This window comes from Gopherus flavomarginatus, chromosome 1 (assembly GCF_025201925.1).
Source record: "Gopherus flavomarginatus isolate rGopFla2 chromosome 1, rGopFla2.mat.asm, whole genome shotgun sequence".
Classification (NCBI taxonomy): Eukaryota; Metazoa; Chordata; order Testudines; family Testudinidae; genus Gopherus; species Gopherus flavomarginatus.
The window spans coordinates 311,476,325-311,504,316 of NC_066617.1; the positions used below are offsets into that span (position 1 = coordinate 311,476,325).

General features: G+C 40.7%; 1 protein-coding gene and 1 long non-coding RNA gene across 5 annotated transcripts; one reads left to right on the forward strand and one right to left on the reverse strand.

Annotated features, from left to right (window-relative positions):
• Nucleotides 1–25,643, forward strand: SLC25A30 (solute carrier family 25 member 30). 4 transcript variants are annotated; one of them, XM_050951147.1, is made up of 10 exons: nucleotides 1–21; nucleotides 1,820–1,901; nucleotides 3,343–3,490; nucleotides 4,925–5,019; nucleotides 5,350–5,435; nucleotides 8,705–8,800; nucleotides 12,552–12,676; nucleotides 16,216–16,354; nucleotides 21,479–21,559; nucleotides 22,549–25,643. In XM_050951147.1, exons 2-10 carry the CDS (start codon nucleotides 1,838–1,840, stop codon nucleotides 22,588–22,590), a joined length of 876 nt encoding a protein of 291 aa, XP_050807104.1. In that variant the 5' UTR covers nucleotides 1–21; nucleotides 1,820–1,837; the 3' UTR covers nucleotides 22,591–25,643. The 4 variants fall into 4 exon arrangements, with proteins under 4 accessions (XP_050807104.1, XP_050807092.1, XP_050807101.1 ...); XM_050951135.1 differs by lacking the exon at nucleotides 1–21 and adding an exon at nucleotides 314–710; XM_050951144.1 differs by lacking the exon at nucleotides 1–21 and adding an exon at nucleotides 314–670 and having other exon boundaries at nucleotides 1,801–1,901.
• LOC127050742 (uncharacterized) lies at nucleotides 18,091–27,793 on the reverse strand. Its single transcript, XR_007774271.1, has 3 exons — nucleotides 27,565–27,793; nucleotides 21,131–21,213; nucleotides 18,091–19,758 (listed from the first exon to the last, which is right to left on the reverse strand). It is a non-coding gene; the product is annotated as an uncharacterized LOC127050742 (long non-coding RNA).
• Between the last annotated feature and the right edge of the window lie 199 nt (nucleotides 27,794–27,992).

Consider the following 27,992-nt stretch of genomic DNA (forward strand, 5'->3'; position numbering starts at 1 on the left):
CGCGGCAGCGAGGCGTCGCCGGTAAGTGCGTGTGGCCGGCTGGGCTCTGGAGCGTCGCCCCCGGCTGCCCGCGGGGGCCGCTGCGCCAGCGTCTCCTGGTGCTGGAGCCCGGGTCTAAAGCGCCGCCGAGCGAAACCCGCCCCAGGGGGCTTTTACCGGGGGGCGGCTCGTTAAGTTCCGTTCCGGGGTTACTGGGGCGCAGCCACAGCGCGTAATGGCCACTGGCCGGAGAGCCGGGTGCTGGACCGTGCCCGGTGCGCGGCTCCCTCCAGCCGGCCTGACTTCCTCTCCTGAGCCCGGCGGCCCCGTGACGTCCGCGTGGGAAGCGGGGTGACTGACATTCCTGTTGTTGCCGCTCCCCCCGTCCCCTCAGCTCGGCTTCCTTGGGGGAAAGTGAAAACTGCCTCAGAGGGATGTGTCCTTGCCTCGGTGCCCTGCTTCATGGCGTGCGTCAGAAAGCAGCTGCTGCTCGGCCTTGCTTTTGGCAGCAGCGATCTCTCCAGTGCCTTCCCAGCTCTTCGAGGGAGAGGACTAGGACGGGCTATAGGTTGACAAGTATAAGTATAGGGAACAACGATGGCTTAATTTTGTACCACAGAACTAGCACTTGGCATCTTTGGAAAACTACCAACGTGTGCTGTCAGCTCTATTAAAATCTACAGCCAAAGTGGTGAGAACGAGATGAATTCCAGTGTGGATTTGGGCATTGGGTAAAATATTTGAAATCTGTGTCTAGTGGCTTTTTCTTGTACTGTGACAGTTGGAAAACTGGCGTCACAAATAATTCCTGCATAAAATAATGTGATAGGAGGGAAATTGAGTTACTTTGGGTCTGCCTTCAGATTTGCTGAGGGTCTGCTCCTTCCATTAACTTCATTTGGGGTTCTGGATTCTCTGCACTTCTAAACATAAGGCCCAAGATTAAGAAGGCTTCAGGTTTTTTTTTTTTTTTTTTTTGCTTTGGCAAATATAGAAGATACCAACATTAGTGACTATGTCCCCCCCCCTCCCCGCCTGGGTCAGATCTATAAAGTAAATGTTGTCTATAGAGACAATAGGTCATGTATTGTACCCAACATTTCTCATAATAAAAGAACAAGGACATTCAGTGAAACGAAAATGCAGATATTTAGATATTTGTATGCAAATATGGTAGTAAGTCAATGCTAACCTGCTTCTTGATTGTACAGTTAACTTTTTCATCGCAAAAGAACAGACCCAAAAAATACAGTAATGACTAACTTAAAAATCACACTGGATATGAAGCCATAGTCAGATTAATATTAGCTCAGCTAGAATTGTAGGAACATGGGTGGGGAGGCACTTTTTTATCTTAATAGTCAATCATAATAGTATTGAGTTACGTGTTCCTAAAATTATCCCTGATAAATATTTGTCCCAGCCTTTTACAATCAAGATATTGGTAGTAAAAACACTTGTTGAATATTCTGATTCAAATCCAGATGTGTGACAGCATTGTTAACTGCCTTTGTGGTAACCAGAAAGTCAATTAAATATCACATTATTCTTTTAAATTTTCTGAAGGTTAATGTTTTAACTGATGATGCGTTTGAGTTTGTTTTAAAATGTTCTGAGTGTGCTAAGCTTCCTAATGTGTAATACAGTGCTTTGCTGTATCAGTTTACTGTACTGTGACACACATTATAGTCTAGATCTCTTGCTTCTTTAGTAAAAAAGAAAATGCATTTGAGGGAGGAATATTAGTAACAAGTTCAGAATTTTGGGCAATATAATTCTAAAAATACTAATATTTTGTATCTTTCGAATACCTATTAAAAGCCATTGCTGCCTCTTATAGAAAGAAGAATCCAGAAGAATGTCTGCACTGAACTGGAAGCCATTTGTTTATGGAGGCTTAGCATCAATCACTGCAGAATGTGGTAAGCAGTTAATCTTCTAACTGTTTGCATGACTTATTCTACATTAGGAGGTTCAGTTTCAACTCACAAATTTATCTAGTGTGAAAAATAAAATAGCTACTGCAATAGATTACTAACTTACATTTAAAAGTGCTTCCAGAAGAACTTCAATTTTGAAGGGCTATTGTTGCTTTTTGTCTAAAATGTGTATTTTTGAAGTAAAGGAGAAAAATAGTCACCAACCCAATTGGTACTCAAGTGTTTTCATATTGCCTAACAAGTTTGTCACGTTAACTTGGTTTTTTAAAGAAAAAGGAATTGAGGAATTGTTTGCTCCAAGATATCCTTGAGTGCTTCTTAAATTTTTATTAAATAGGGAAGCCTTGAATGCTAGATTTTTTTGTATGAATTTGTGGCATTGAGATCTGGAAATGAGGTACTGGAAATAGTACTGATCTTATTGGCTTAGGTCTTATGTGACAAGCAGTGTCAATTTAGTCTGAATTTTTTAACAGAATTTTACAGATGGTAGAGATACAGAAAATAGAAATAACGGCAGTCAAGTAAATGGTGAACTAGAGTACTGCATCTACATTTATTTATATGAGAATTTTCATGGTTATTTATAGCTGTCCAGTAGAGTATTATGATAAAATATGGTAGTGATCTCATAACGGGTTAAAATGTAAATAGACATTATAGGGGGTAGATGTGAAGAAGCAGCCATTTCCTCCTGAGGCCTTGAGAGAATTTGTGTAAAACGTATCAGGAGTAATTCCTTTTTTGGGAAGAAATAATTTTCTTAAAATTTGTAGACAATAAGTGCCTGTACAGTTTGATTCCCCAAATGTTTGCCCTCATGTACAGCTTGAAACATCTAACAGCAAAGTAAAATCATGATAGCCTTTCAATTCACTTAACATCATGAGTATAATTTAGCACACACAGTCTAGATTGCCTGAATCAAATTTTTCACTAACTACAAGTAACACAGTATAGCTATTGATGTATAATCTCACAGAAAATGAACTTTGAGTCTGCTTTTAAGCTGCACCCATTTAGAACCAAATTCTGAAGACCTTTTCTCGTATAAGTAATTCTTGTTCATGTCCGTAGTTGCACTGATGTCAGTGGAACTAATCACATGATCAAGGGGATTTGCAGGTCCAGGCCTTCAGCTTCTTATGTGGGTTATAGCAGAAGTTCCTGTTTTGAGTCTCTAGCTTGATATTAAAGCACTGGCTGCTACTGTAGAGCTCTCTATAAAGCCATCTATTATTTTTCTTCATTTGAATACAAATGAGTAGCTTTGTTAGCCTGCAACTAATTATACATTTTCTTTTGTCTTTAGAAAACACTGAGGTTCTACATTACGTTAACATTTTCGTTTATTATGTATCTGCTTTGGCAAGACAAGTGTTTCATGTTAAATTAATATACTTTTTCCTCTCCTGACTTTAAGGTACTTTCCCAATTGATCTGACCAAAACACGTCTCCAGGTTCAAGGTCAAACTAATGATGCCAAATTTAAGGAGGTTCGTTACAGAGGAATGGTGCATGCACTAGTGAGGATATGGAGAGAAGAAGGGTTGAAAGCACTGTATTCTGGGTAAAATAAAATATATACTTTATGTAACCAGTTTGCTTTTGTGAATTTTGGGACAGTTTATGAAAAAATACTGTCGCATACAATAGTATTGGATTTTATAAATGATTTTTTTAGTTAGCCCCACTTAAAGATTGTGAGGGAGAGGGAGGCCACATCGGACAAAGTATTTGAATAAAAATGGTTCAGAATATGGTGCATAATTTCAAAATACAATATTTTTACATCATGGTAATTTCTACATGTGAATGGCTTATTTTTTATTAAAACTTATCCACTGTAGTAGAAGGGAAGTTTTTCATAGTTTGCTTTGAGATTGTAGGTATACGGTTATAACTGTACTTCACAATGCATTATACTTTTGGAAAATGCATCCAAATAAATATACCAATAAAATACCACATAACTTCCATATAAGTTATTGAGAAGTCATTTTTACTACTATATCGTATGATAAACCCTCCATCAGCTAATGTAAGTCAGATATCTTATTTCACATTAGTGATGGCAAAAGTAAATTTAAATCCCAACTTCATTTACCAAGTGATAACCAACTCAGTTTGTGTGTGTCCTTGGCAGTCCATTTGTAGGGTGAACATCTCTGCTGAACTGATGATTAATACAAGGATGAGCTAGCACAGAAATGAAGAATGAGTGTGATATGCTTGTATTAGAGCTTAGGTGTAGTAAACTTGTAGTAGCAAAATCATTTTATGTCAAGTATATGGTTGCACATGCAATGCATCAACTATAACAATAGCAGTAAAAATCCATTTTACTTTCACTGTTGTGATTTTTATAGGTCATTAGATTAAAAAATCCTGTTTCTTATGAAATCAGTGATGACCATATTTTTGAGATTTGTTTTCCTACACAAGTGAAAAACTGGTATTCTCACATTGTAGCTGACATAATATTGAAACGTACAAGTGCTGTGCATATTTGTATTCAAATGTAATTTTTATACTTCAGTGACATAAAGTTTTAAACTCCCACTGTTAATGTCAGGTGATACTTTCAAAGTACCATATCAAGTTACAGGAAATTGTAACTACTGTTTTAAAACATTATTCAAAGAATATTTTTTGTTCTGTATACATCGATTTTTAGATTTTCAGCTAGTGGCCAAGCAGGAAATGATTGCTAAATCAGTATCAGTATTCATTATGGCAGTTACTGTGGTAAGGATTTTTCCTCAGTCCTTTTAGAAAGGTTGGTAGTACCGCCGCAACTTCATTTCTTTCATATGTGAATATCATCTTTACTGAAAGCCTTCTCCCTATCTGTACTGGTTCTGAAAACATCTGGTTTAAACGAACAAACCTTTCACTTTTTGTGCATAACCTGAGTTCAGCCTGTTCTACTCTAAAGATTTGTTGAATAAACTTTATTTGTGGTTACCGAGACTACATTATCTGCTTCTTCCTATTTTTATAGGATTGCCCCTGCAATGTTACGCCAGGCTTCATATGGAACAATAAAAATAGGCACTTACCAAAGCTTGAAGAGAGTGTTTGTTGAGCAACCAGAAGGTGAGTGGGTTTTTCAGCTTTGTTACTATTGCTTGTTAATATAGTTCATCTAGTTGTTTATATTGTTTCCTTATCATATGATGCATATGTACATTGTATTGTATCAATGAAATGTATATATGCATCAGCTTAATATTCATTTTAAAAATGGTTCTGCAGATGAAATTCAAATAAAAATTGAGCTATCTAAAAAAAAGTTAACTTCGAGTGTTTAGCTCCTTACTTTCAACTGACTCTTTCATTAAAGAAGGTAAAGCATTGACTTGCACTTAATGTCTTATCACAGTGTAAAAGCCTGTGGCTGAGAATTTGTTTTTGCTTCTGGAATAGATGAAACCCTGGTGATAAATGTATTATGTGGCATTCTTTCGGGGGTGATTTCATCATCTATTGCCAACCCTACAGATGTTTTGAAGGTAAGTGGTGTTTTTTATCAAGTTTCTATTTTCAGCATAGGTTCCTTTGTATTCTTGAGATGAGAACAGTCTACTGATGATCATTGCATGTTGTTTCTTTAAATATACTAACTTTTTGAAAATTACTTAATAGTTCAGAAGGTTCCAGGGGAAGAACTGAACTGTAGAAATTTCCCTCCAAGCATGCTGGTCAGCTGGAGGCATGCAATTAGATGAAGTCAGTGTCCTTGGAGACAAGGAGAACCACTTGATTACAGGAACTCCTCACTTAAAGTTCTCCTGGTTAATGTTGTTTCGATATTAAGTTGCTGATCAATTAGGGAACATGCTCCTTTAAAGTTGTGAAATGCTCCCTTCTAACAGTCGGTCATTTGGCCGCTACCTGTTTTGTCCACTGCTTGCAGGAAGAGCAGCCCGTTGCAGCTAGCTGGTGGGTGGTTGGAACCAGGGTGGACCAGCAGCCCCCCTATCAGCTCCCCACTCCTCTAAATTCCCTGTGCAGTAGCTGTCCCTCCCTGCACTGCCATGCTGCTCCTGCCCTCTGCCTTGGAGCTGCTTCCAGAGACGACTCCTTGCTGTGCTGGGGGGTGGGGGGAGAAGGGTGCTAATGTCAGGGTGCCTTCCCCCTCCTCCATGTTCCTGCACCCTGCTTACCCCATCTTCCATAGAGTAGGGGGGATACATGACAGTGGGAGGGAGCTTCTAGGCAGTAACTGCCATCTTAGGTCTCAGCAAGCTGATTTAATTAACAGTGTACTTAAGCCTGGAGTCAGGTACTTAAAGGGGAAATGCATTTTTTTTCACTCACACACAGTGTGTGTCTGTCTGCCCTCCCTTCTTTCCTGCTGTCTTGTAGTGTAGTGAGAGTTAACCCTTGAGGGCTCAGTCAATTGCTAGTTCATTTAGCAGGAAGGCATTCCCTGGAAAATATCCCACCCTCTGACTTCTCCACCTCAACCAAGCTTCACAGTCATTGCTGTGTACAGTATTTAATTGTTTGTTTAAAAATTATTCTGTGTATACATATATAAAAGTCTTTTGTCTGGTGAAAAAATTTCCCTGGAACCTAACCCCCTCATTTACATGAATTCTTATGGGGAAATTGGATTCACTTAACATTGTTTCGCTTAAAATCACATTTTTCAGGAACATAACTACAACATTAAGGGAGGAGTTCCTGTACCTTTTCTTGCTTCAGAGCACAATGAACTACTAAAGTTGCTCTTGGTCCCCCCTTGCCCCAAACTTGACACATGCTGAAGCTGTATTCTTACATTTAAAAAATCCATGTGAGTGGACCTATACTGCTTACAATGCTGTTCATTTGGAAGTATGTAAAGGACCACTTACCCATCACTGACATCTAGAAATCTCTAGGTTGGAAGAAATCTTGGGGTTCTAGAAAAAAAATCCAGTAGGTTAGGATCTCTGTTGTCTCCTATGAAAAACTAGTAGCATAGTGCCCCTTTGAAACAATGCCTCTGCATGGTGCATTAATGACCTTGAGCAGAGTGCCACCTAGTGACATCACCAACATCACATTTTCAGCAACTGTTTTAAAATTTGTGGGTATCTCCTGTCCAACTACTGGTAAGGCTGATCCTATTTAAGTTACAAGATCATGGCCTGAGATTACTTGACTGCTTCTGCACATGCTGTAGTTTCCTGAGAATTGAGGGGGAGGAAATCTTTCTTTTTACATAGTGCCTAATTTTAGTCCTCCTTCCTCTCAAATAAAATAGAATAAAAACAAATTGTTTACAACCTCCCATTTCATAAAAGGGGTAGTGGAAGTATCAACACAAGTAAGCCTTTACTGGCTCCATTCTGGAATTATAGTATACTATGTGACAGAGGACAATACCCTGGACAGACTTTAATGAATTAAGTTAAATGTCACTGGAGTTCATTGTATTAAAAATGCAATTGTGTGTGTTATGAGATTGTGTATAACTTTTTTTTTAGAAGGGTGATGCTAACATTATTCCTCTGGTTATTGGCCCTTTGAAGCTACCTCTGCAGAGCTTCGTATATACTAAGTCTAATTGGTTTCTCCAGGAACCAGTGGACAAAGAAAGGATTTTGGGATAAATAGCCTGGTTTTAAACAGGTTCAGGGCCTTTCTAATCTGCAAATGGACAGGACTTCTGGTCCAAGGTGGGCCCCAATCTTTAGGGAAGGGTTGGAAGGACTGTGGCCTACTGAGGCCACATAAGACTGAGCATTTGTTCTGAGTTGAAGGTGTAATGAACTTGTGACCATAGGGAGCACTGCTATGTGGTTGGGGTTTGAAGGACTATTCACCAATCAGAGTCCTTGTTGTAGTGTGGGGGTGATCTCCGGCAAGCTTATGAGCATGTATGTAGGTTTTAATGTTTTTTAGTGTTTTCTCTGTAATGCTTTGTATCTTAAAAATAAATCTGCTTGCTTAGAAATAGCAGTGTGGTAACTCATAACTGACAATCACACTGTGTATTGTCTGAGGAGAGACTTGAATCATGCCTGCTTAGTGTCTCTTGCTGGGAAAATCACATGGTCAGGAGCGTGCGCAGCCTGTAAGTACCCCAGTCAGAAGGGACAGAGATGCATGTCTCCACCGAAGAGGCAATGGTTGTGGAGTTGGAAGCCTAGAGGGGGGTGCCCTTGCTGGACCATGGAGGAGGAATAGAGCTGCAGTTGCCCTGAACTTGTGACAGGCTTCAGTCTGTAGTGATGGTATGCATGCTGGGCTGGCTGACACTAACTCCCAAAATTAGGGGTGAATACTCATTTGCTTGTCACACTTGCCATGAATCCAGCAGTTTGTCCTTGAAAAATCAGTCTTTCATTTCAAATCCAAAAAGTCAAGTACATAGCTCTTCCCAGCTGAAACTCTCATCCTGTTGACCTTTTGTGTTAAGATGCAGCTGGTGAGTTCAAGGGAGAACGTTGTAACAGACACCATGCAGAAGTCTTCTGTCAATCTAATCTACGTGTTAATGCACCAATTCAAAAATAGCAGTGATTTGTGGTAACTAATTTAAAAGCTACACCAAGTACTATTTAAAATTCAGTTGTTCCAAATATAGCAGCTGTAGCTGACAGATAGCTGGTACTACCATGATGCAGTCAGTCCATACTTGTATAGTTAAGAAGCAGAGATCGTATTTTGAAAATGTTTTAAATGGTGTTATTTTGCAGCGCCTCTTCATAAGGTTGAGAAACTCAGCTAAATTATGATATTTAGTGTTTGAAAATCGATAACTGCTTTTTGTTTTGGGCTGCCTTAGATCAGAATGCAGGCCCAAGGCAGTGTGATTCAAGGAGGAATGATGGGCAATTTCATACAAATTTACCAAAAAGAAGGCACTAGAGGACTATGGAAAGTAAGTTCTTCAATTCTTACACTGTCTCTTCTGAGGTTGTTCTTGCAATAGTGTTAAAATAAATAAATAAATAAATAAAATCCATTTACTATTGTACATATTGTTGCATGTAGTTCTGCAATGTTGGCCAAAATATTGGTGTAATATGTACCTAAAGTTGTATATGTATATTTTTTACTGCTACATCGTTTGCCATTTGAGTATTTGAAAAGCACTTGAGAAGTATTAATGCATGTAGATAGACTCATCACCTCTGAAGTATTATCTCCATTTAACAAAAAGAGTGTAGTGTACAAGAGTGAGAGTTTGTTATGGACATACTAGAGCAGAGTTCAGGTTACATTGGTGTGACCCTTACCTCTTCAATTCCTGGTTTTCAGAGGTTTGAATGTCACTAAACTTGACATTCTGGAAGGGTTCAAGACATCACTGAGCAAAGTTAACTCCAGGTTAATGAAGTTTCTTGTCAGTGAGCTTCCTAGTTTTAGTATTTTTTGTAGGCGTTAGTGGTCATTTATGCAGTTGTAGTTATTTCATAGGTTTGCAGTTGAGATGCTACCATGGCTAGTGGTGGTGCCTAGCTCATATCATTTTTCATCAGTAGATCATGGAACACTTGACAAAGGAGGTTAATATAATTATATTCACCCAGCGGGTCAGTGACATAGCCAGAAATGGGTCCCAGTTCCATGCTCTGTCTACTAGGCCACATGGTTATGTGATTCCTATTTACGCTTCCACCTTCCTGTGCACTTTGTTATAGTGGAATGGGGAAAGTGGTCATGCTTTCAAATGTTTTGGAGGGTATAACTGCTGACAGGACTGTTGAGAGGACTCAAAACTATCAAGAGTTTGGGACAAAAACTCTATTACATGCCATTTTCAGTAACTAAGCAAGTGAGAGAAGACTGGGTGTCTCTGTCCTTCACAACTCTTTCCCCACCATTCCTTCCAACATCTAGCCCCAACCCAGCATCTAGCTCACCCTCCCTTTCCAGTCCCGTTAACCATTAGCACATAAAAGGTTGTTCCTTACTGCATAAATATGATGTGGCACCTTCTGCTGCATACATGTGATGGGCAGCAGCTTACTGGAGGATTGCATGCTTCCTTGATTAGATAGACTGGGGCCCTTTGCCCCTGTTTCAGGCAGGTTTCCCCAGCTTTGCCCAAACCTATCAAGTCCACCCCATGCAGAGGAGTCATCTTGACTCATTTCCTGGTTTTTAGAGGTTTCACTTTGCTTTACCTTGATCCTAGCTCACATGGAAAGCAGAGGGGGCTCCTATCCCCAAATGAGTAGAACTTTCCCAGATCCTGGCACACAGGAGGGGAAAATGGGGAGCTGACAGGCTCTCTGCCTCCCACTCCCTCAGACTTGAGCCCCCAACCTCTTCCTCTCCCCTTCCCTTACCTCAGCTCTTCCCCCACTCCTCTGCCTCTAATCCTCCCAGCAATTGTTTGCATGCGTAATTTTTCTCCTCAAAATAGTTTGAGCACCTTCTGGATTGCCTACTGTACTCAGATTATATATCCCCTCTTCCCCCACCCCCCCAAATACCCTGGTACAAGGGGATTGTACAAAATAAACAAATAGATATTTCAAAGATTTCTGCCAAGTGTAGTTTTCAAACTTATTGCCTGTCTGTAGCTCAAGTTCATTGACCGTAGCATGTCCCCATAAGCCACCCAAGTCATGTGGAAACTGGCTGACTAAAAACTTCTTGGCTAGATCTGCGTGTGTACTTTGTAATCTGTTTGACACATGAACATTGAGTGCAGACCTCTTTAGAAAATTTAACTCTTTTTTGATCAACGTTTTCAATATTACTTTCCCAAAGAGGTAGTGCTTGCCATGCACTACCTGGGATAAATCTGGGAGTATGGTCAGAGCCATGATCAGAGCTCCATATCTGCACAAAACACATTAATAGAATGTGTTAACATTAAACGCTGTTTTTTTTAAGGATCTCCTTTTTTTCTCAGGGACTCCTTTGCTCAGATGTCCCCAAATTTGGATACTTAACTGAGCTCACGCTTTGAAGTACAGCTAATTTCAAGGCAATCTGAATAAGCATGCGGATATTAGAACACTTGGAGTTAGCCTTTAAATGGGGCTTCTCAGCCTTAGCTCTGCTATAAGTTATTGACAAAAGGTATGCTCTCTCCAGCTGAAAACTGTTATTTATATTGGTGACAGTAGAATATTTCCTTGGCACAGGGAATAGAACTCTTCCATTAACTCTCGCAAATTAACCAAGTTATAACACTTACAAGGAGTATTGCAACAATAAGAACATAAGAGTGGCCATACTGGGTCAGACCAAAGGTCCATCCAGCCCAGTATCCTGTCGGCCGACAGTGGCCAATACCAAGGTGCCGCAGAGGGAGTGAACCTAACAGATAATGATCAAGTGATCTCTCTCCTGCCATCCATCTCCACGCTCTGACAGACAGGCAGGCTAGGGACATCATTCCTTACCTTACCATTAATGGACTTAACCTCCATGAATTTATCTAAGTCTCTTAACTGTGTATAGAATTTATTTTAACTGTATATACCTTTACAAGCTGACTTAAAATTGAAAGCCATCTTTAAATCTAATATAGCCTGGTTCAAGAACAAGGCTGGTTTTGCTGAGCTGCTTCAGTGTAGCGCAGCTCATGTCGTTCGATGAATATCTGTGAAAGCAGGAACCAGATGGTTCTGGGGATTGGTAATTTGAATAGTCTCTTGATTTATGGTTTTCTGGTTCAAACTTAGCCCAGGGTGGTAGAGGAGTTGTTCAGTGGTCTGTTGTGATCCAGTGGTTTAAGGAATGGGTCTAGGAGAATGGGACCTGGAAGAATCGGATTTTATTCCAAGTTCTACTGAGAACCATGTGAACTTGAAGTAGTTAAGCTGTGGACATCTTTCCCATCTGCAAAATTGGAATAATTTCTGCAGTTTAGAGGAATTGGGTATTAGCCATTTAAATGGTGTGGGAAGCCCTTTGTAAAGCATATTACGATCTGCTGATGAAAAGCACTACAGTGGTTAAAATAAACTGTACTTGGCATTAAACAAGATTTAATGAACTTACCTTCTCACCTGTAACTATGATCAGAGGTTTTCAAATTTTCAGTATGGGTTGTATCTTAGCATGTCATGGGCTGCCTCGTAAGCCATTCATGATTACAGAAAATCTGTGGCCACTACTGAAATTCTATGCATGAAAAATATTTGCATTTCCACCTGTTGAGAACAGTTAGTGGTTAACCTTTGAAAAATGCAGTCCGTCTACTTTTGCTTTCCATTTCATCTCCCCCCCCTTAATATTCTTGGTTTCTCTCAGCTGACTGCAAGACGAGCCAGCACCAGCCTGCCAGCTGTCAGCAAACTACCAGCAGCAGTCCATAGACTTCAGTTTGAGAACATCTGATGTAGGTCATGGCTGAGATTATGGTGGGGCAGTATAGGGAAGCTTGTATTGCCGCTGTGCTTTATCTGTTCCGCAAATTAACTCAATCACTAGGGTAGTCTGTCTGGGATCTTTTACAAGCAGTACATTTACACACCGTTATACCATACACCACTTTATTTTTTTTAAATCTTTATAGAGTGTATTTTCTCAGTATACAAAATTTGTTTTATGAATATTTTCTAGGTGCTTTTAATCTAAAATGTAATGGTATTTCTGAGTTATCTTCAACCAGACATATAAATGATGCAGTTTTTAAAAACTCAAATGTTTTACATTTGTTTTGCCAGGGGGTGTCCCTAACAGCTCAGAGAGCTGCTATTGTTGTGGGAGTGGAGCTGCCAGTCTATGATCTCACCAAGAAGCACATAATTATGTCTGGACTCATGGGAGACACTGTATATACTCACTTTCTGTAAGTTTGAACAGGCATAAGAGTTAAGTTTACAAAGATGTATTTGTATGATTAAATCCCCTTTCAGAGGTTACACATTAATCTCTTAGGGTATGTCAAGGTATTATTCCCACTTTGAACTTTAATGTCCAGAAAGTTGGGACCTGCATGTACCCCTCTAAACTTAATTCCTAGCTTAGATCTGATAGCGCTGTCACCAACCAAAAATACAGTGTTTTGGTACGCTTTCTGTCCCCCAAAAACCTTCCCTGAGGGACCCAAGACCCAAATCCCTTGGGTCTTAAAACAGAGAAATAAACCATTCCCCCTCCCAGACTTTCCCTGAGATACACTGATCCAAACTCCTTGGATCCTGAAAGAGAGGAATTAACCTTTTCCCCCCCCTTCTCTCCCCGGTGAGTTCAGACTCAATCCCCTTGAGTTTTACACAAGGAAAAAATCAATCAGGTTCTGAAAAAAAAATTTTTATTTTTTTTTTCTTTAATTAAAAGCTATCTCTGTAAAATCAAGATGGAAAATGTGTTTACAGGGTCTTCAGCTTATATAGACTAGAGGGATTCCCTCCCCACTAGCCTAAGATACAAATTACAGCAAACAGCTAAAATATTCTTCCAGCAAAATGCACATTTGTAAATAAAGAAAACAAACATAAAACTAACCAGCCTTTTAACTAGTTAGTACTTACTATTATGAACATGAGACTGTGTTAGAAAGAACGGAGACAGATCTGGTTGCATGTCTGGCCCCTCTTAGCTCCAAGAGACAACAAAAAACAAAACAAACAGCACAAACAAAGACTTCCCTCCACCAAGATTTGAAAATATCTTGTCTCCCGATTGGTCCTTTGGTCAGGTGTCAGCCAGGTTCACTGAGCTTGTTAACCCTTTACAGGTAAAAGACATTAACCCTTAACTATCTGTTTATGACAGGGTATGTCTACACTTCGGGATTATTCTGATTTTACATAAACCGGTTTTGTAAAACAGATTGTATAAAGTCGAGTGCACGTGGCCACACTAAGCACATTAATTCGGTGGTGTGCGTCCATGGTCAGAGGCTAGTGTCGATTTCTGGAGCGTTGCACTGTGGGTAGCTATCCCGTAGCTATCCCATAATTCCCGCAGTCTCCCCCGCCCATTGGAATTCTGGGTTGAGACCCCGATGCATGATGGTGCAAAAACAGTGTCGTGGGTGATTCTGAGTAAACATCATCACTCATTCCTTCCTCCGGGAAAGCAACGGCAGACAATCATTTCACGCCCTTTTTCCCTGGATTGCCCTGGCAGATGCCATAGCATGGCAACCATGGAGCCCATTCAGCTTTTTTTACTGTCACCATATGTCTACTGGATGTTGCTAACAGACATGGTACTGCAGCGCTACACAGCAGTATTCATTTGCCTTTGCAAGATAGCAGAGATGGTTGTCAGTTGTGCTGTACTGTCTGTCATGCCATTGTAAATTGGCGATGAGATGACGGTTATCAGTTGTTCTGTACTGTCTGCTGCTGTCATGGGTGCCCCTGGCTGAGGTCGGCCGGGGGTGCAAAGACAAAAATGGGAATGACTCCCCGAGTCAATCCCTCCTTTATGGTATCTAAAAATAGTCAGTCCTGCCTGGAATATAGTGCAAGTGTACTAGAGAACCAGTGTACCAGGGAGCACAGCCGCTCCGTGTCAGATCCCGCAGAAATGATGAGCTACATTCCATTCTAGGGGGTGCCCCTGCAACAACCTCACCCATTGCTTCCCTGCTCCCCCAACCCTCCTGGGCTACAGTTGCAGTGTCCCCCCATTTGTGTGATGAAGTAATAAAGAATGCAGGAATAAGAAACACTGACTTGTTAGTGAGATAAAATGAGGGAGAGGCAGCCTCCAGCTGCTATGATAGTCCAGGCAGGACATTAAACGGTGCAGGGTAGAGGAGCCCAGCATCCCGCTGCTATGATGGTCTAGGCAGTACAGAATCTTTTCTTTACACATGAAAGGGAGGGGGCTGATGGAGCTCAGCCCCCAGTTGCTATGATGAAGACGGTTACCAGCTGATCTGTACCATCTACTGGGAATGACCGGGAGTCATTCCTATTTTTACCCAAGCGCCCCCAGCCGACCTCCCTTGCGGCCAGCCAGGAGCACTCACGGGCTGATGACGACAACGGATAGCAGTCCTATTGTACTGTCTGCCACCGGGGAGGGGAGAGGATACTGCTGTTCAGTGCCGCAGGATCGCGTCTACCAGCAGCATGCAGTAGACATAGGGTGACATTGAAAAAAGTCAACAATTTTTTTCCCTTTTCTTTCACGGGGCGGGAGGGGGGTAAATTAACGAGCTATACCCTGAACCACCCCGGACAATGTGTTTGACCCTACAGGCACTGGGAGCTCAGCCAAGACCGCAAATACTTTTTGGAGACTGCTGGGGACTGTGGGATAGCTGGAGTGTTCAGTCCCCCCTCCCTCCCTCCATGAACATCCATTTGATTCTTTGGCTTTCCGTTACGCTTGTTACGCAGAACTGTGCTGTGGACTCTGTATCATAGCGTGGAGACTTTTTTTTCAAATGCTTTGGCATTTCGTCTTCTGTAACGGAGCTCTGATAGAACAGATTTGTTTCCCCATACAGCGGTCAGATCCAGTATCTCCTGCACGGTCCATGCTGGAGCTGTCTTTGGATTTGGGACTGCATCGCCACCCATGCTGATCAGAGCTCCACGCTGGGCAAACAGGAAATGCAATTCAAAAGTTCGCGGGGCTTTTCCTGTCTACCTGGCCACTGCATCAGAGTTCAGATTGCTGTCCAGAGCGGTCACAATGGTGCACAGTGGGATACCGCCTAGAGGCCAATACCGTCGATTTGCGGTCACACTAACCCTAATCCGATATCCTAGTACCAATTTCAGCGCTACTTCTCTCGTCGGGGAGGAGTACAGAAACTGGCTTAAAGAGCCCTTTATATCAATATAAAGGGCCTCGTTGTGTGGACGGGTGCAGCGTTAAATCCGTTTAATGCTGCTAAAATCGGTTTAAACACGTAGTGTAGACCAGGCTTTAATGTTGGACTCTTCAGAGATATAATTAGATCTTTGTTTTTTTCTCACTATCAGTTGAGATGTAAATATACTTCTAGTCTATTTAAATGTTTACTCATAGTATTTCATACCATGGAAGCGAATAGTTTTTTGTGCTATTTATGTATTTTTTGATGTGTAGATATTTTTATTATTAAAAATACCTAAATTAGGTGTGTATATAAAGGCTGAAACTAAAATGTGTTTACTACTTTGAAAATATCAGGATAGATTTTTAAAGTGTGAAACTTCTTCCTGATTGTTAGTGTGTGTGCGTGTGCGCACGCACACAGTCTTAGCTTGTGATATTTTTTTTAGGTAAATGAACTGCAAAAGTAGTTTATTAATAAAAATGCAAACAACTTTTAGCTATAGCATAAATATTTTTAATTTCCGTGAGAGGGGGTGTTTCTGTATACTTCTAAATTGTTGGGAGTAGGTCATATTTTTATAATGGTTTATCTTTCATTAGCTCAAGCTTCACCTGTGGATTAGCTGGCGCACTTGCATCAAATCCAGTTGATGTTGTGAGGACACGGATGATGAATCAGAGAAGATTTCAAGATGGCACACATTCAGGGTACAAGGGTACTTTGGATTGCTTGTTACAAGTACGTACAAAGTGTATAGCAACTAGTGATAACTTTTCTACAATCTTGTGATATCAAACATGAATTAAAGGGTTTTCTGCATTGTGAGTAGAAATTGTTAGTTGTTATAGAAAACCACTTCTGTGGTGTAGGAATTATTGTAGAGAGAACTCTGGGAATAATCCATTTTAACTTTTGAACTTGCTGTGCCATGTGCGTCTTTTAAAATTTTAGACTCAAATCATGCCCCACCTTCTGCTGTGTAAAAACTATTGTGTGTTGATGGAAAGCAAGGAGGTCTGTCTGCAGCATGGAGGAACATGTATGCATTTGTTCCTTCTGGTATTTAGGTCAGGTATACTAACGGGGAATTCTGCTGATATGAGCACACTTTTTCAATAAATATTTTCATGTTAAGTTTTTCATTACCTTTTTAAATTTTGGGGACAAGGAGAAAGGAGAATTTTTCAAGTCCCCTGAATGTAGGGATCTCCCAAGGTTGACAGCTTCTGTTGCTATAGAAGTATCTATGCTACAGCAGCACAGCTATGGTGCTGAAGCATTGCCACTGTAGTGCCCGTAGTCTATGGCTTAAGACTGGCAGCTTTGCCCTATGGTGGCTACTGTATCTTCTTAACCCACTTCTTACAGCAGTGGTCAGCCTCTGCCAGTTGATCAGTCTCCGGGCTGCTAAAAGTCTAGGGGTGCAGCTGGGCTCAGGCAGGCCTGCTTGCCTGCTGTGGCCCCATGTTGCTTCCGGAAGTAGCTGGCTGCTGGCATGTCTCTACAGCCCTTGCACCAGCCTGCAGCTCCCTCTCAGAACTTGCACCCCTCACTCTTGCACCCCACCTCCCTGCCCCAGGCTCAGCCTGGAATCCCCTCCCATATTCTGAACCCCTTGGCCCCAGCCCAGAGCCTGCACCCCCTCCCACATCCCAATTCCCTACCCCAGCCTGGTGAAAGTGAGTGAGGGTGGGGAAGAGCAAGCGCTGCAGAGAGTGGGGAATGGAGTGAGCAGGGCAGGGCCAGGCCTTGGGGAAGGGATGGGGTAGATCCTCCGTTGATCTTAAATTCAAAAAGTGATCTTGTGTGTGAAAAGATTGGAGACCACTGTATTACAGGCTACTTGGGGAACATATAACACAGGTCCACCTGCTGGTGAAGGAGGGAAATGGTAGAAGAAGAAGCTGCTAGGGCCAGTAGAAAAGACTGATTTTGGTGATTGGTGGCTAAAGATGCTGGACATTACTTTGCTGTAAGAGGATTATGGGTCATTACCTCCTACAAGGTCTCTTGGGGAGGCTGTCTTGGAAACTAACGTGAAACAAATACAACCTGGCCATTTGTTTCAGTTGCAGGTTTTTAGGCAACTCCCACCTGTGCCTAAATCACTGTTAAAGACAATCAGAACCCTGGCCCCTCTGTGTCTGACATGCCAGTGTAGAGGAAGCAGCATAGGGCTAAATGTTACTCATTGTAATATCTCAGCGTATTGGATAGGTCTGATAGCTCCTTTATGTCGCAGGTCAAAGCACACCTCTGCCTTTCATTAACGAGGAACAGAACCAAGGATTTGAGACACTAGTTCAAACTTTTGATACCTTTGAATTATTTAAAGTTAGAAATAGGATGTTTAGCTAAAAAGCAAAGTGAAATTGTGGAAGGAGACTGATATCCATGCTTCAGAAACACTCAACTGTGAACTGTAGGAAATCCTTAAATTTACCTAACTATTCCAGCCAAGTTATATTGTCAGATGCCAAGAGTCCTGAAAACTCAAATATGAAATTGCATAACTACTACTGTGCTATATAACCTATTGCTTAAATCAGCCTCTCTACCAGACAGGAGGGCAGCAAATGTAATGCCTATTTTTATTTTTTATTTATTAAAGCTTCAGAGGTGATCTTGGGAATTACAGGCTGGTAAGCCTAACTTCAGTAACAGTCAAATTGGTTGCAGCTAGGAAAGAACAAAATTATCAGATACATAAATGAAAACAATATGTTGGGGGAGAGTCAACATGGCTTTTGTAAAGGAAAGTCATGCCTCACCAATCTATTAGAATTCTTTGAGGGGATCAACAAGCATGTGGATAACGGTGATTCGAAGGACATAATATACTTGGACTTTTTCCTCACCAGAGGCTTTTAAGCAATGTGTAGAGTCATGGGATAAGAGGGAAGGTCCTTTCATGGATCAGTAACTGGTTAAAAAGTAGGAGACAAAGGGTGGGAATACATGGTCAATTTTCAGAATGGAGAGAGGTAAATAGCGGTGTCCCCTAGGGGTCTGTACTGGGACCAGTCCTATTCAACATATTCATAACTGATGTGAAAAAAGGGGTAAACAGTGAGGTGGCAAAATTTGCAGATAATATAAAATTATTCAAGGTAGTTAAGTCGAAAGCTGACTAAGAAGAATTACAGAGGTGTCTCACTGAACTGAGTGACCAGGAAACAAAATGGCAGATATAATTCAATGTTGATAACTGCAAAGTAATACACATTATAAAAGATAATCCCAATTGTGCACACACTATGATGCACATTAAATTAGCTGTTAACCATTCAAGGACGGGATTTTTGGAGTCATAGTGGATAGTTCCCTGAAAATACCTGCTAAATATACAGCAGCAGTCAAAAAAAAGCTAACAATGTTAAGAACTTTTAAGAAGGAGATAAGACAGAAAATATCTAGAATGCCACTATATAAATGCATGGTATGCCCACATGGAGTATTACATACAGCTCTGGTTGTGTTACGGTACTTCAAAAAAGATTTTCACCACACTGCTTCCAATTCTAATGTAATAAAAATGAATATGGAACAGTTTCCATACAAGGAGACATTAAAAAGGCGGGGACTGGTCAGCTTAGAAAAGAGACAACTAAGGGGGATATGATAGAGGTCTAAAATCATGAATGGTATGGAGAAGGTGAATAGGGAAGTGTGATTTACCCCTTCACATAACACAAAAACTAGAAGTCTCCCAATGAAATTCATAGGCAGCAGGATTAAAACAAACGTAAGTACTTCACACAGTGCACAGTCAATCTGTGGAACTCATTGCCAGAGGATGTTGTGAAGGCAAAAAGTAAAGCTGAGTTCAAAAAGAATTCAATAAGGTCATGGAGTAGGTCCATCAGTGGTTGTTAGCCAAGATGATCAGGGATGTAACGACATGCTCTGGGTGTCCCTAAGCGTGCAACTGCCAGAGCCTGGGACTGGACTACAGGCTGGATCACTTAAAATTGCCCTGTTGTCTTCATTCCCTCTGAAGAGTCTAGCACTATCCATTGTCAGAGACCGGATGCTGGGTTGGATGGGCTGTTGGTCTGACCCAATATGGCTGTTCTTAGGGTCTGATGTCTTGTCATTAAATGTTGCTTTGTGATTTTAAAATGTATTTGTAAAGGTTTATGCTAAAAAAATAAAAAAAAAATCACCTTTATGTAGCCCAAATAGCAACAGGAAACGTGGATATGTTTGTGCTGCAAATTAAGGGGCAATTAGTGTTGGTATGCCTATCTATGCTGTAACTTTAATTTAGTACTAGTAACAGTGGCAATGAAGACATGGTAGCATGGTGTGGGCTAGCTGCTGGAATACATACAGGCAAGTCTTATCTTAGGCGGGGGTTCTGTTCCGCAGTTATCGCGTAAAGCAAAAACCGCGTATAGCCAAAATTATATCCCCAAGCCCTTTAAACCCTGCCTCCAGCTCCGGTGGCTGGGGGAGGGTTGGCATTTAAAGGGCCTGGAGCTCCATGGTCGCTGGAGCCTCGGGCCCTTTAGCTAGCCACAGGGGCTGCCAGCCACCTTTGCAGCTGGGAGCCCCCTGGGTGATTTAAAGGCCCTGAGACTCCCCGCCACAGCTGGTGCCCCAGGACCTTTAAATCTTGAGGCCATACACTCCCGCTTGAGGCCATGCCCCCCCACTCCGGTGGTCTGCGTAAAGTTGAAATCGCGCATGTTAAATGCGTGTAAGGTGTGAGAGACCTGTACCTAGGATCCCCAGTGGGCTTGTGTTGGGATGGCTAACCCATACTATCACATCTTTACTATTACCCTCACTAGCTAAATCAAAGCCACTGTGGGTGTGCCTAGTCCTGCTACAATTATTCCTTAATTTGTGATGTGGACATACCCTGTGTGTCACAGATTTCAGGTGTGGATCTTCAGTCTTCACTGAGGAAGCTTAAACAGAGTAATGGGGAGCCAACTTGCTGTTTGGGTTCACAATGCAGCATGGGAAGTTAAATTTCCTTCCAAAAACTTTGCAGTAAAAGCTGTTTTAAAAATATACTAATCTTTCCCCATAATTCATAAAACCTAATACTTTGTATGTAGTGGATGACTGGGAAAGGAAAATTGTGGGCCCGGTGTAAATGAAAGATCCCTTTTTAGAATAACACTACATAAAATTGTCTTTGAAAATGGAAATTATTTCTTCAAGACTTGTTTTTGCCTATAGTCTAATATTAACATGCTCTGTTTGAGTCTAAATGAAAGTTGTATGTTAAATGCTTCTTGTGAGAGCAGCTGAAACTTTTCAGACTTCAAAAATGTGGAGAAAGATTTATCTCAAACTTTTTTGACTAGGTCAGATTCTTAATATTATGTCTAATATTTCATATTCCGTTACTGGACAAAAATAACCCTCACTGGGCTTAAATTTAGTTTTGAATACCTCTATTCTAGTAAAGTTAAATTAGTTCTGTAATGTTGCTGTCAATGTGGATTTAATTTAAATATAAATATAAATTGTTGTGGTTAAAGTAAGATCTTAACTTACTCAGTCTGATGTTGGAAACTCCTGCTGTCCTATTGCTGATTCCACAAGGTCACTGATCAGCAGGTTTAAATGCCAAACTCCCCCTGAAAGGTTTTGGAGAAGTAGTCATGATTCTTGTCTTTGTCCAAAAACTGGATGGGCAGTAAGTCTGCAACATTTCTAGTCTGAGTTGCTATGAGGCAAGAGACTATTACTGTGAATTGAACCAAGGGTCTTCCTCCTGTGGTAGCACAGAGCACCTTGTAATGGCATTCATTATGTAAAGTATTAGCTGTTCTTTGGATATAATCTTTCAATGAAAGTTTTGTCACTCTTTTCTCATATGTGGTTTTAAAATATTTGTTTCAGACATGGAGGTATGAAGGCTTTTTTGCTTTATATAAAGGATTCTGGCCAAACTGGTTGAGACTCGGTCCTTGGAATATTATCGTATCCTTTTCAGAAGTGTTTGGAAATATTTATCAAACTCTTTTTTTGTGATGAGCAGTGGGCATTGAGTAGAGAGACCTAGTGAATTGTGCTTCATATAAAATGTTTGTAACTTGTAACAATAAGTAAATTTATTCTCCATCTCTTTATATATGGAGTATTACCAGCACCTATTGTATTAATATTCCCTAAGATTTATACAAAGTTGAGCCTCTGAATATAATCTTTTTTCAAAACACGTTTTCCTTTAGCCCCCAACTTCCCATTTGCTTGTTTTTAGATTGCAGTTTAGTTGAAATACACTAGTGACCAGGTCAATTAGCAATTTGGGGTTTTTTGCTGTTTGAGACAGTTTCCTGCATTTTAAAAAACTGTTTGCAAATGGTCACAAGATCTTTTCACACACCATTTTCTACCCTATTATACAACTTGTACAGTAGACCATTTGCCATCTATTTATCCTTAAATTCTCATTGTTTTGTGAGAAGCTAAGAGGTAGCTGTAATAATCCTTTCTCTCTTCCCACAAACAAGAATCTACACACCTTCATAGTTTCATCCACTAAGAAGACAGAAGGCAAAAAGGCTGAGTTCCTTTCCTATTGTGGCCTCTCTGACCTTTCCCCAATTCTAACGTGCATGTTTAAGGTGCTTGGGATAGAATCTAGGGAAGGATTAGGCTGCACTAGGAGGAGGATCCTGTTGATGAGAGTAATATGCACTGAAACAAGTTTCCCCATTACCAGTTTGCTACAATGTTCCCTAGAGTTCTGTGCCCAGGACTATAGGGAACATTATACCAACTGATGGAGAGGAGTGACTTGTCTTGTGGTGGACTGGTGGTTGTATTAGGAGGCACTTAATGGGAGGCCAAAGTTCCACATGCCTGCAATCAGTAGTTAAATGAATGGGGTAGGTATTATGCATCCCAAATGTGTTAAACAAAAAATGCTGATATCTGCAATTGTTTTCCTTGACTAATTGCACTAGTTCTTTTTGACATATGAACAGCTGAAGAAATTGGATTTCTGAAAGATGCTAGATTGTGTAATAAATCAGTAAACTGTGCTGACGTGATATTTGAACTCAAGGCATCTTTTTAAAGATGCTCTTCAGTGTTTTCTCATCGGAGCATAGGACTTGCTGGCAAAACGCAGGAAGATCATTGGAAGAACATCGTAAATCAAGACAATACATAAAATCATCTCAGAACTGTGGATGCTTAACTGATATGCCAAATGCTATGCATCAATTATTGAAATAGAACTTAAAGCTGGCAGTACTCCTCTATCAACTGTTAAAATGCTGTTAGACATAATGTATGGTACAACTCCAAAGGTTTTTCTGGTGAAATGTTGTACTTCTGGATGAAATTTTAATAGGAAAAGAGCTACATCTGTTTGTCCACAGGTAAGTAGATAATAGAAGAACCTCACTCTTTTGTCCATGCTCATGAAACTTGATACATTAATGTGGTCATAAATAGCTGATTACACTTCTGAAATTTTCGATGCCTTGGAGTTCAAGTGCAGGACACTGAAAATTTTATTCCTAGTAACTCCAGGTCTTTGTAAAATATTTGTTAAATGAACTTCTGGATTCAGAACACGTCTGCCTTCTATCATGTATATGTAACTTGCATTGGGAGCAATGAAGCTTCAGTTTAACATAACTTGATACTGTCACCATTTTGCATGTTTGAGAAAAGTCTGGCATTTTTTAAGATTTTTTATTCTTGGCCTTCAATAGAAGGGATTCTAACATGTTTCATCAAGAAATTAATATCTATAGACTTTTTAAAATGTAGTAAAAATAGAGCATTCACTCTCCTATCTGTGTCTTGTGCAAGAGGGAATTAATTTTCCAATAGTTGTTTGATTCCTATGAAGAAGATCTGCTTTAAGCAGTTAGTGGCTGTCACACATCACTTGAAAGTTGAATGCTACACATTGAGGCAATTTGAACCACTAGAAAGCTCAAGAAATGCAGATGTTGAGGTACAGGGAGCCTACATCCAAAAGAGGCAATCTAATGTATTGCTGCCTTCCTAAACAAGAATTATAGGAGAATTGTGCTCATCAGTGTTGATCCTTTTCATTCAGCAGAATGAGTTCAGTTCAAAATAGAACTTCTTTTAAGAGCAGTACGAGTTGACTTCTGTGTAGGTTCTACTTTTTCTTTGAATTGTGCAACAAAATGTTCTGCCATAAACTATAGAAAATTTAGTATCAGGATTACTGTGTGAATGCAATTTTATTCAGTTACAAAAACATGGAAGTGAGTGAAAAATGCCTATTCTAGATCCACTGCGGCTTGCAGCGTAGGATCACTAAGTGTACAGTTAGTTGTGATGTATGGAGATTTCATCTTGAAACATTCATTACAATAGCTGCATATTCATACATTCCACTTAAAGCAATTCATGTTCTAGTGTGGATTTCACTCTTAATATTTCATTGTTTAAATGGTTGGTTTCAAGATGCACAAAGTAGGTATTTTTAAATGCACAAGGCACTTTTCTGAAAATACCAAGCGTTAAGGTAAAAGCATTACTTTTCAAAGTGTTTGAATATTTTTAAGGTAAAAATTATAATGCATAGTTATGCTTGTGTGTGCTGTCTGTATTACCGCAATTCTACTTTTTTGTAGAAATCTCTAAAATATGTTTTGTACAGAATGTAAAACAATTAAGGATATATCATTTAAACTCTTTTAGAACTTAAAACACTTTTTAGAATGAGTAAAATGCATTGCCGCTAAGTTGAGGGACATTTGCTTACAAATGGAACCTAGGGATCGTTCTGAGGCATTTGGTTAGAGTGTAATTAGGATGGTCAATAAGAATTTTCTGTTACTGCAAACGGTATGTTGTAATTCATCATTTAGCTAATTAAAATGGGGTTCTGTAACTAAAAATGTGTATGTCAGACAGTCTCAATAGGCTAATAGTAACAAATCATGTGGGAAGTCTGAGCTAATTCACTTCCAGTTTGGCAGGCTTGTAGACTCAAGGGCTCCATGATGGTATACAGGATCAGACTGTCCTTTAGATGTTCGGTACCCCCCCACTGCTTAACACCACAATCTTTGATCCCAGTTGGAATGCCTTTGTTTGTAAAGGGTTGCTGTGGGTAAAATGGAAATCCTAACAGTAACTACAAGTGTTTAGAAGTCCTAGCAGTTCTCAGTGTCTTATGCTGCCCTGACGTTAGTGTTCTCCAACCTTTTCCAAACCATGACTCCATGTTACAACAGAAAAGTCTTGGGACCACATTCCCATCTAACTATAGAGAAAAGGAATGTTTGCAATTTCCCAGAGTGAGATCCCATGCCACAGATATTGGAAAACACTGCCCTACAATCATAAATGGCATGAAGGCATCAAAATAGCCTTGCCCAGCAGTGCCAGGGCTCTTAAACAACTTCTCTTAAGGAGAAGTCAGTGTGGGGGGGGGAAAAGACATTTAAGCTAAATTAAATGTTTGAAATTATCAGTTGTAATTGTACTTTCACTAATATGAGCCTCTTGCAGAAATGTTCTATTTTCTTGGTATTAGTGAATTCTCGATGCTACTTGAGGTGCAGAATGGGCAGGTTACTCCAATCCACTGTACCATAAAGTTGAGTTTGTGGGCAGTGTATATGCAAGTATATTGTTCCATTTGCAGCAATATGTACCACCTGTCAAGTGACATTACTAACCTATCATGCTGCAACTTATCACATTGAAAGGGATATGCAAATATTAAGAAAATCACCAAAGCAATTATCTTTAGTGTTCCAAAAATCAACTTACAGAATTGCATCACTTTGTTTTCATATTAGATCATATCAGTGTGTGCTGAAATATTGAACATATGTTTCATTCAGCCCAATTTGTTACTGCTGCTCATAGATTTATTGTGCTAGTGAAGTATTTATTCATATGAATGTTACAGGGAAACTAAACGTTTTTATGCTTTGTATTCACATGCTTTATCTGCATGGGAAAACGTGTCTTATTTCAGCAGAATAAATACATGTGGGGGGAGAATGTAAGATGCTTTGGCCGGTGGGGATCTAAAATAAATTTTTAACTAAACTCACTTAACTTGATTTTCCCATTTCAACAATGCTTATTGCCCAATTAACGACCAAGACTGTAATTTCTCTTCACCCCTAGATCTAAGTAAAACACTGATTTAATTCTACCAACCTACTAATATTGTGAAAGTTTAACCATTTTTTGTCTTAGTTGTTTTCATATGTCCTAACTCTGCTTGAAGTAGGGAGATGCTGCTGTACTGGCTGGGACAGAAAAAAGCACGCATGTAGGGCCATATTTTTAAATGTACTTGGATGCCAATCTGCATATTTAGGCACCTAAATACCTTTAAAAAGCTGGACTTTAGTGTCCCCTCTCATCTCTGCTGGGAGACGCCAGCAGCTGAAGGTAAATACCATATTTTGGAGCGGCTGGGAGGACCACAAACCTGCTGCAGACTTTGATGGGAGCAGAGACCTCTCAATTAGGGTGGAAGAGAAAGGGGATGTGACCTGAAAGGCTAGATGTCAATTCTGAAGCAGTTCAGTAAGACAGCCTATTCTTGTAGTTCCTGCCCTCAGCTGGCTTCTCTTCAGCGGCACAGCTTGTTCCTTCCCCATAAGGCAGTGGTTTTCAAACTGTGGGTCACAACCAAGTACTGAGTCATGATGGCTCTGATCAGCACCACCAACTGGGCCGTTAAAAGTCCCTACCTGTTCTGACACCACACTGCGCCACAGCAGTGGCCAGCAGAAAGTCCAGCTCCTAGGTGGACAGGCCATGGGGCTCTGAGCACCAGCTCTGCACTCACATTGGCTGCACTCCTGGCCAATGGGAGTGGGGGGTGAGGAGGGGTGGTGCCACTTGCATGCCTCTGCTAGGAGCTGGACCTGTTGCTCGCTGCTTCTGGGGCACAATGTGGTCTGTGGCCAGGACAGGCAGGAAGGCTGCCTTAGCACCCCTACTGGACTACTGACTGGGATCTGCCCATGGTAAGCCCACACCCCAACCCTGTGCCCTAATCCCCTGCCTTAGCTCCCCCAAACCCAGAGCCCCTTTGCACCCCAAACCCCACATCCATGGCTCTACCCCAGAGCCTGCACCCCATCCCAGAGCCCCCTCCCACACCATGAACCCTTCAGCCCAACCCTCTGCCCTAGCCCTGAGCCTGTCATCCCCAGCTCCATTAGGTCACTAGCATCAATAATACTCTTCAACGGGGTTGCTAGAAAAAACTTTGAAAATCACTGTCCTAAGGTATTGAATACCAGTTATTTGGGATTTTTATAAATTGGGCTCTCAAAGATAAAGTTGGGGCAGGTGGGTACAATCAAAAGTTAGGGACTAGTGGCAACTTGCATTGTGCTTGTGAGAGACTCAAGCCATAATAAAATACTTCATCCAGCATTGGTCTGAAATGCTACCTTTTTAAGCACCTAGAGGTCAGGCATAATCAGAGCACATTCTGTAGCAGTGTTAATTCTAACATGAATTTTGCACTGCCACACAGCTGTCATGCTTAGTGGAGTGTAAAATGTAGCAATTTTTGGACCATCTTTGAGGATTAGGGTTTTTTGCCATCTCCTTAGATACTGTCCAAGCAACCTGCCGCATAATCTCATTCCTATTGTATATTCCAAAGAAGTATCTCCTTCAGACAGCCTAAACTGCCAGCCTGCACTTCTGGTTCCTGTTGCTCCCCGGCTGCAAACTAAACTCTAGCTCATTCCTTGCACCTTTGCTTCTTGGTTCCATGGAACAGCTCAGGAGGAAGTATGCACTGTAATCACATTAACTACACCTTGTAGGGAAAGCTAGAGTGCAAGATGCAGGACAGGAAGGGCAAAAACCAATTATAGTGTGCCCAGCTACAGCAACATGGTAATGTCATAGCCAAAAATGCCAAATCTATATTTTAGGAAAGTTCAACTGAGCGTGGAATCAGATTGCAGAGCTTCCCAAGATAGATAATGCAGACTCACCTCACTTATTTTCACATTCTTGCCAGGCTCTGGCAGGCACCGCTGCATCAGTTTGTACTATGGTTACACTTTCAAGGTTATCTCCATACCTACAAGGGCTAGAAACATTTCTTTAAGAGCAAGAGCTCAGATAATCGGAGTACAACTCCATACCGATGAGTCAATTCTTGTAGCATATTCCATCACAATAGAAGTAGACAAAGCCTGAGTATAGTGTGATTCAATACAGATATTTAAAAAAAAGTCTTCAGTTTTTTCAATCCGGATTAAACTTGATCACAACACCAGAACTCAGACAACTTAGGAATGTTTAGTGACTTGATCATTTTGCTATACATTACTTAGGGATTAAATTTAAAGTATAATTTGTTTTGTAAAACAGTATTAACCATGCCTTTTTATATCAAGATCTTATGTTTACAGTTAGC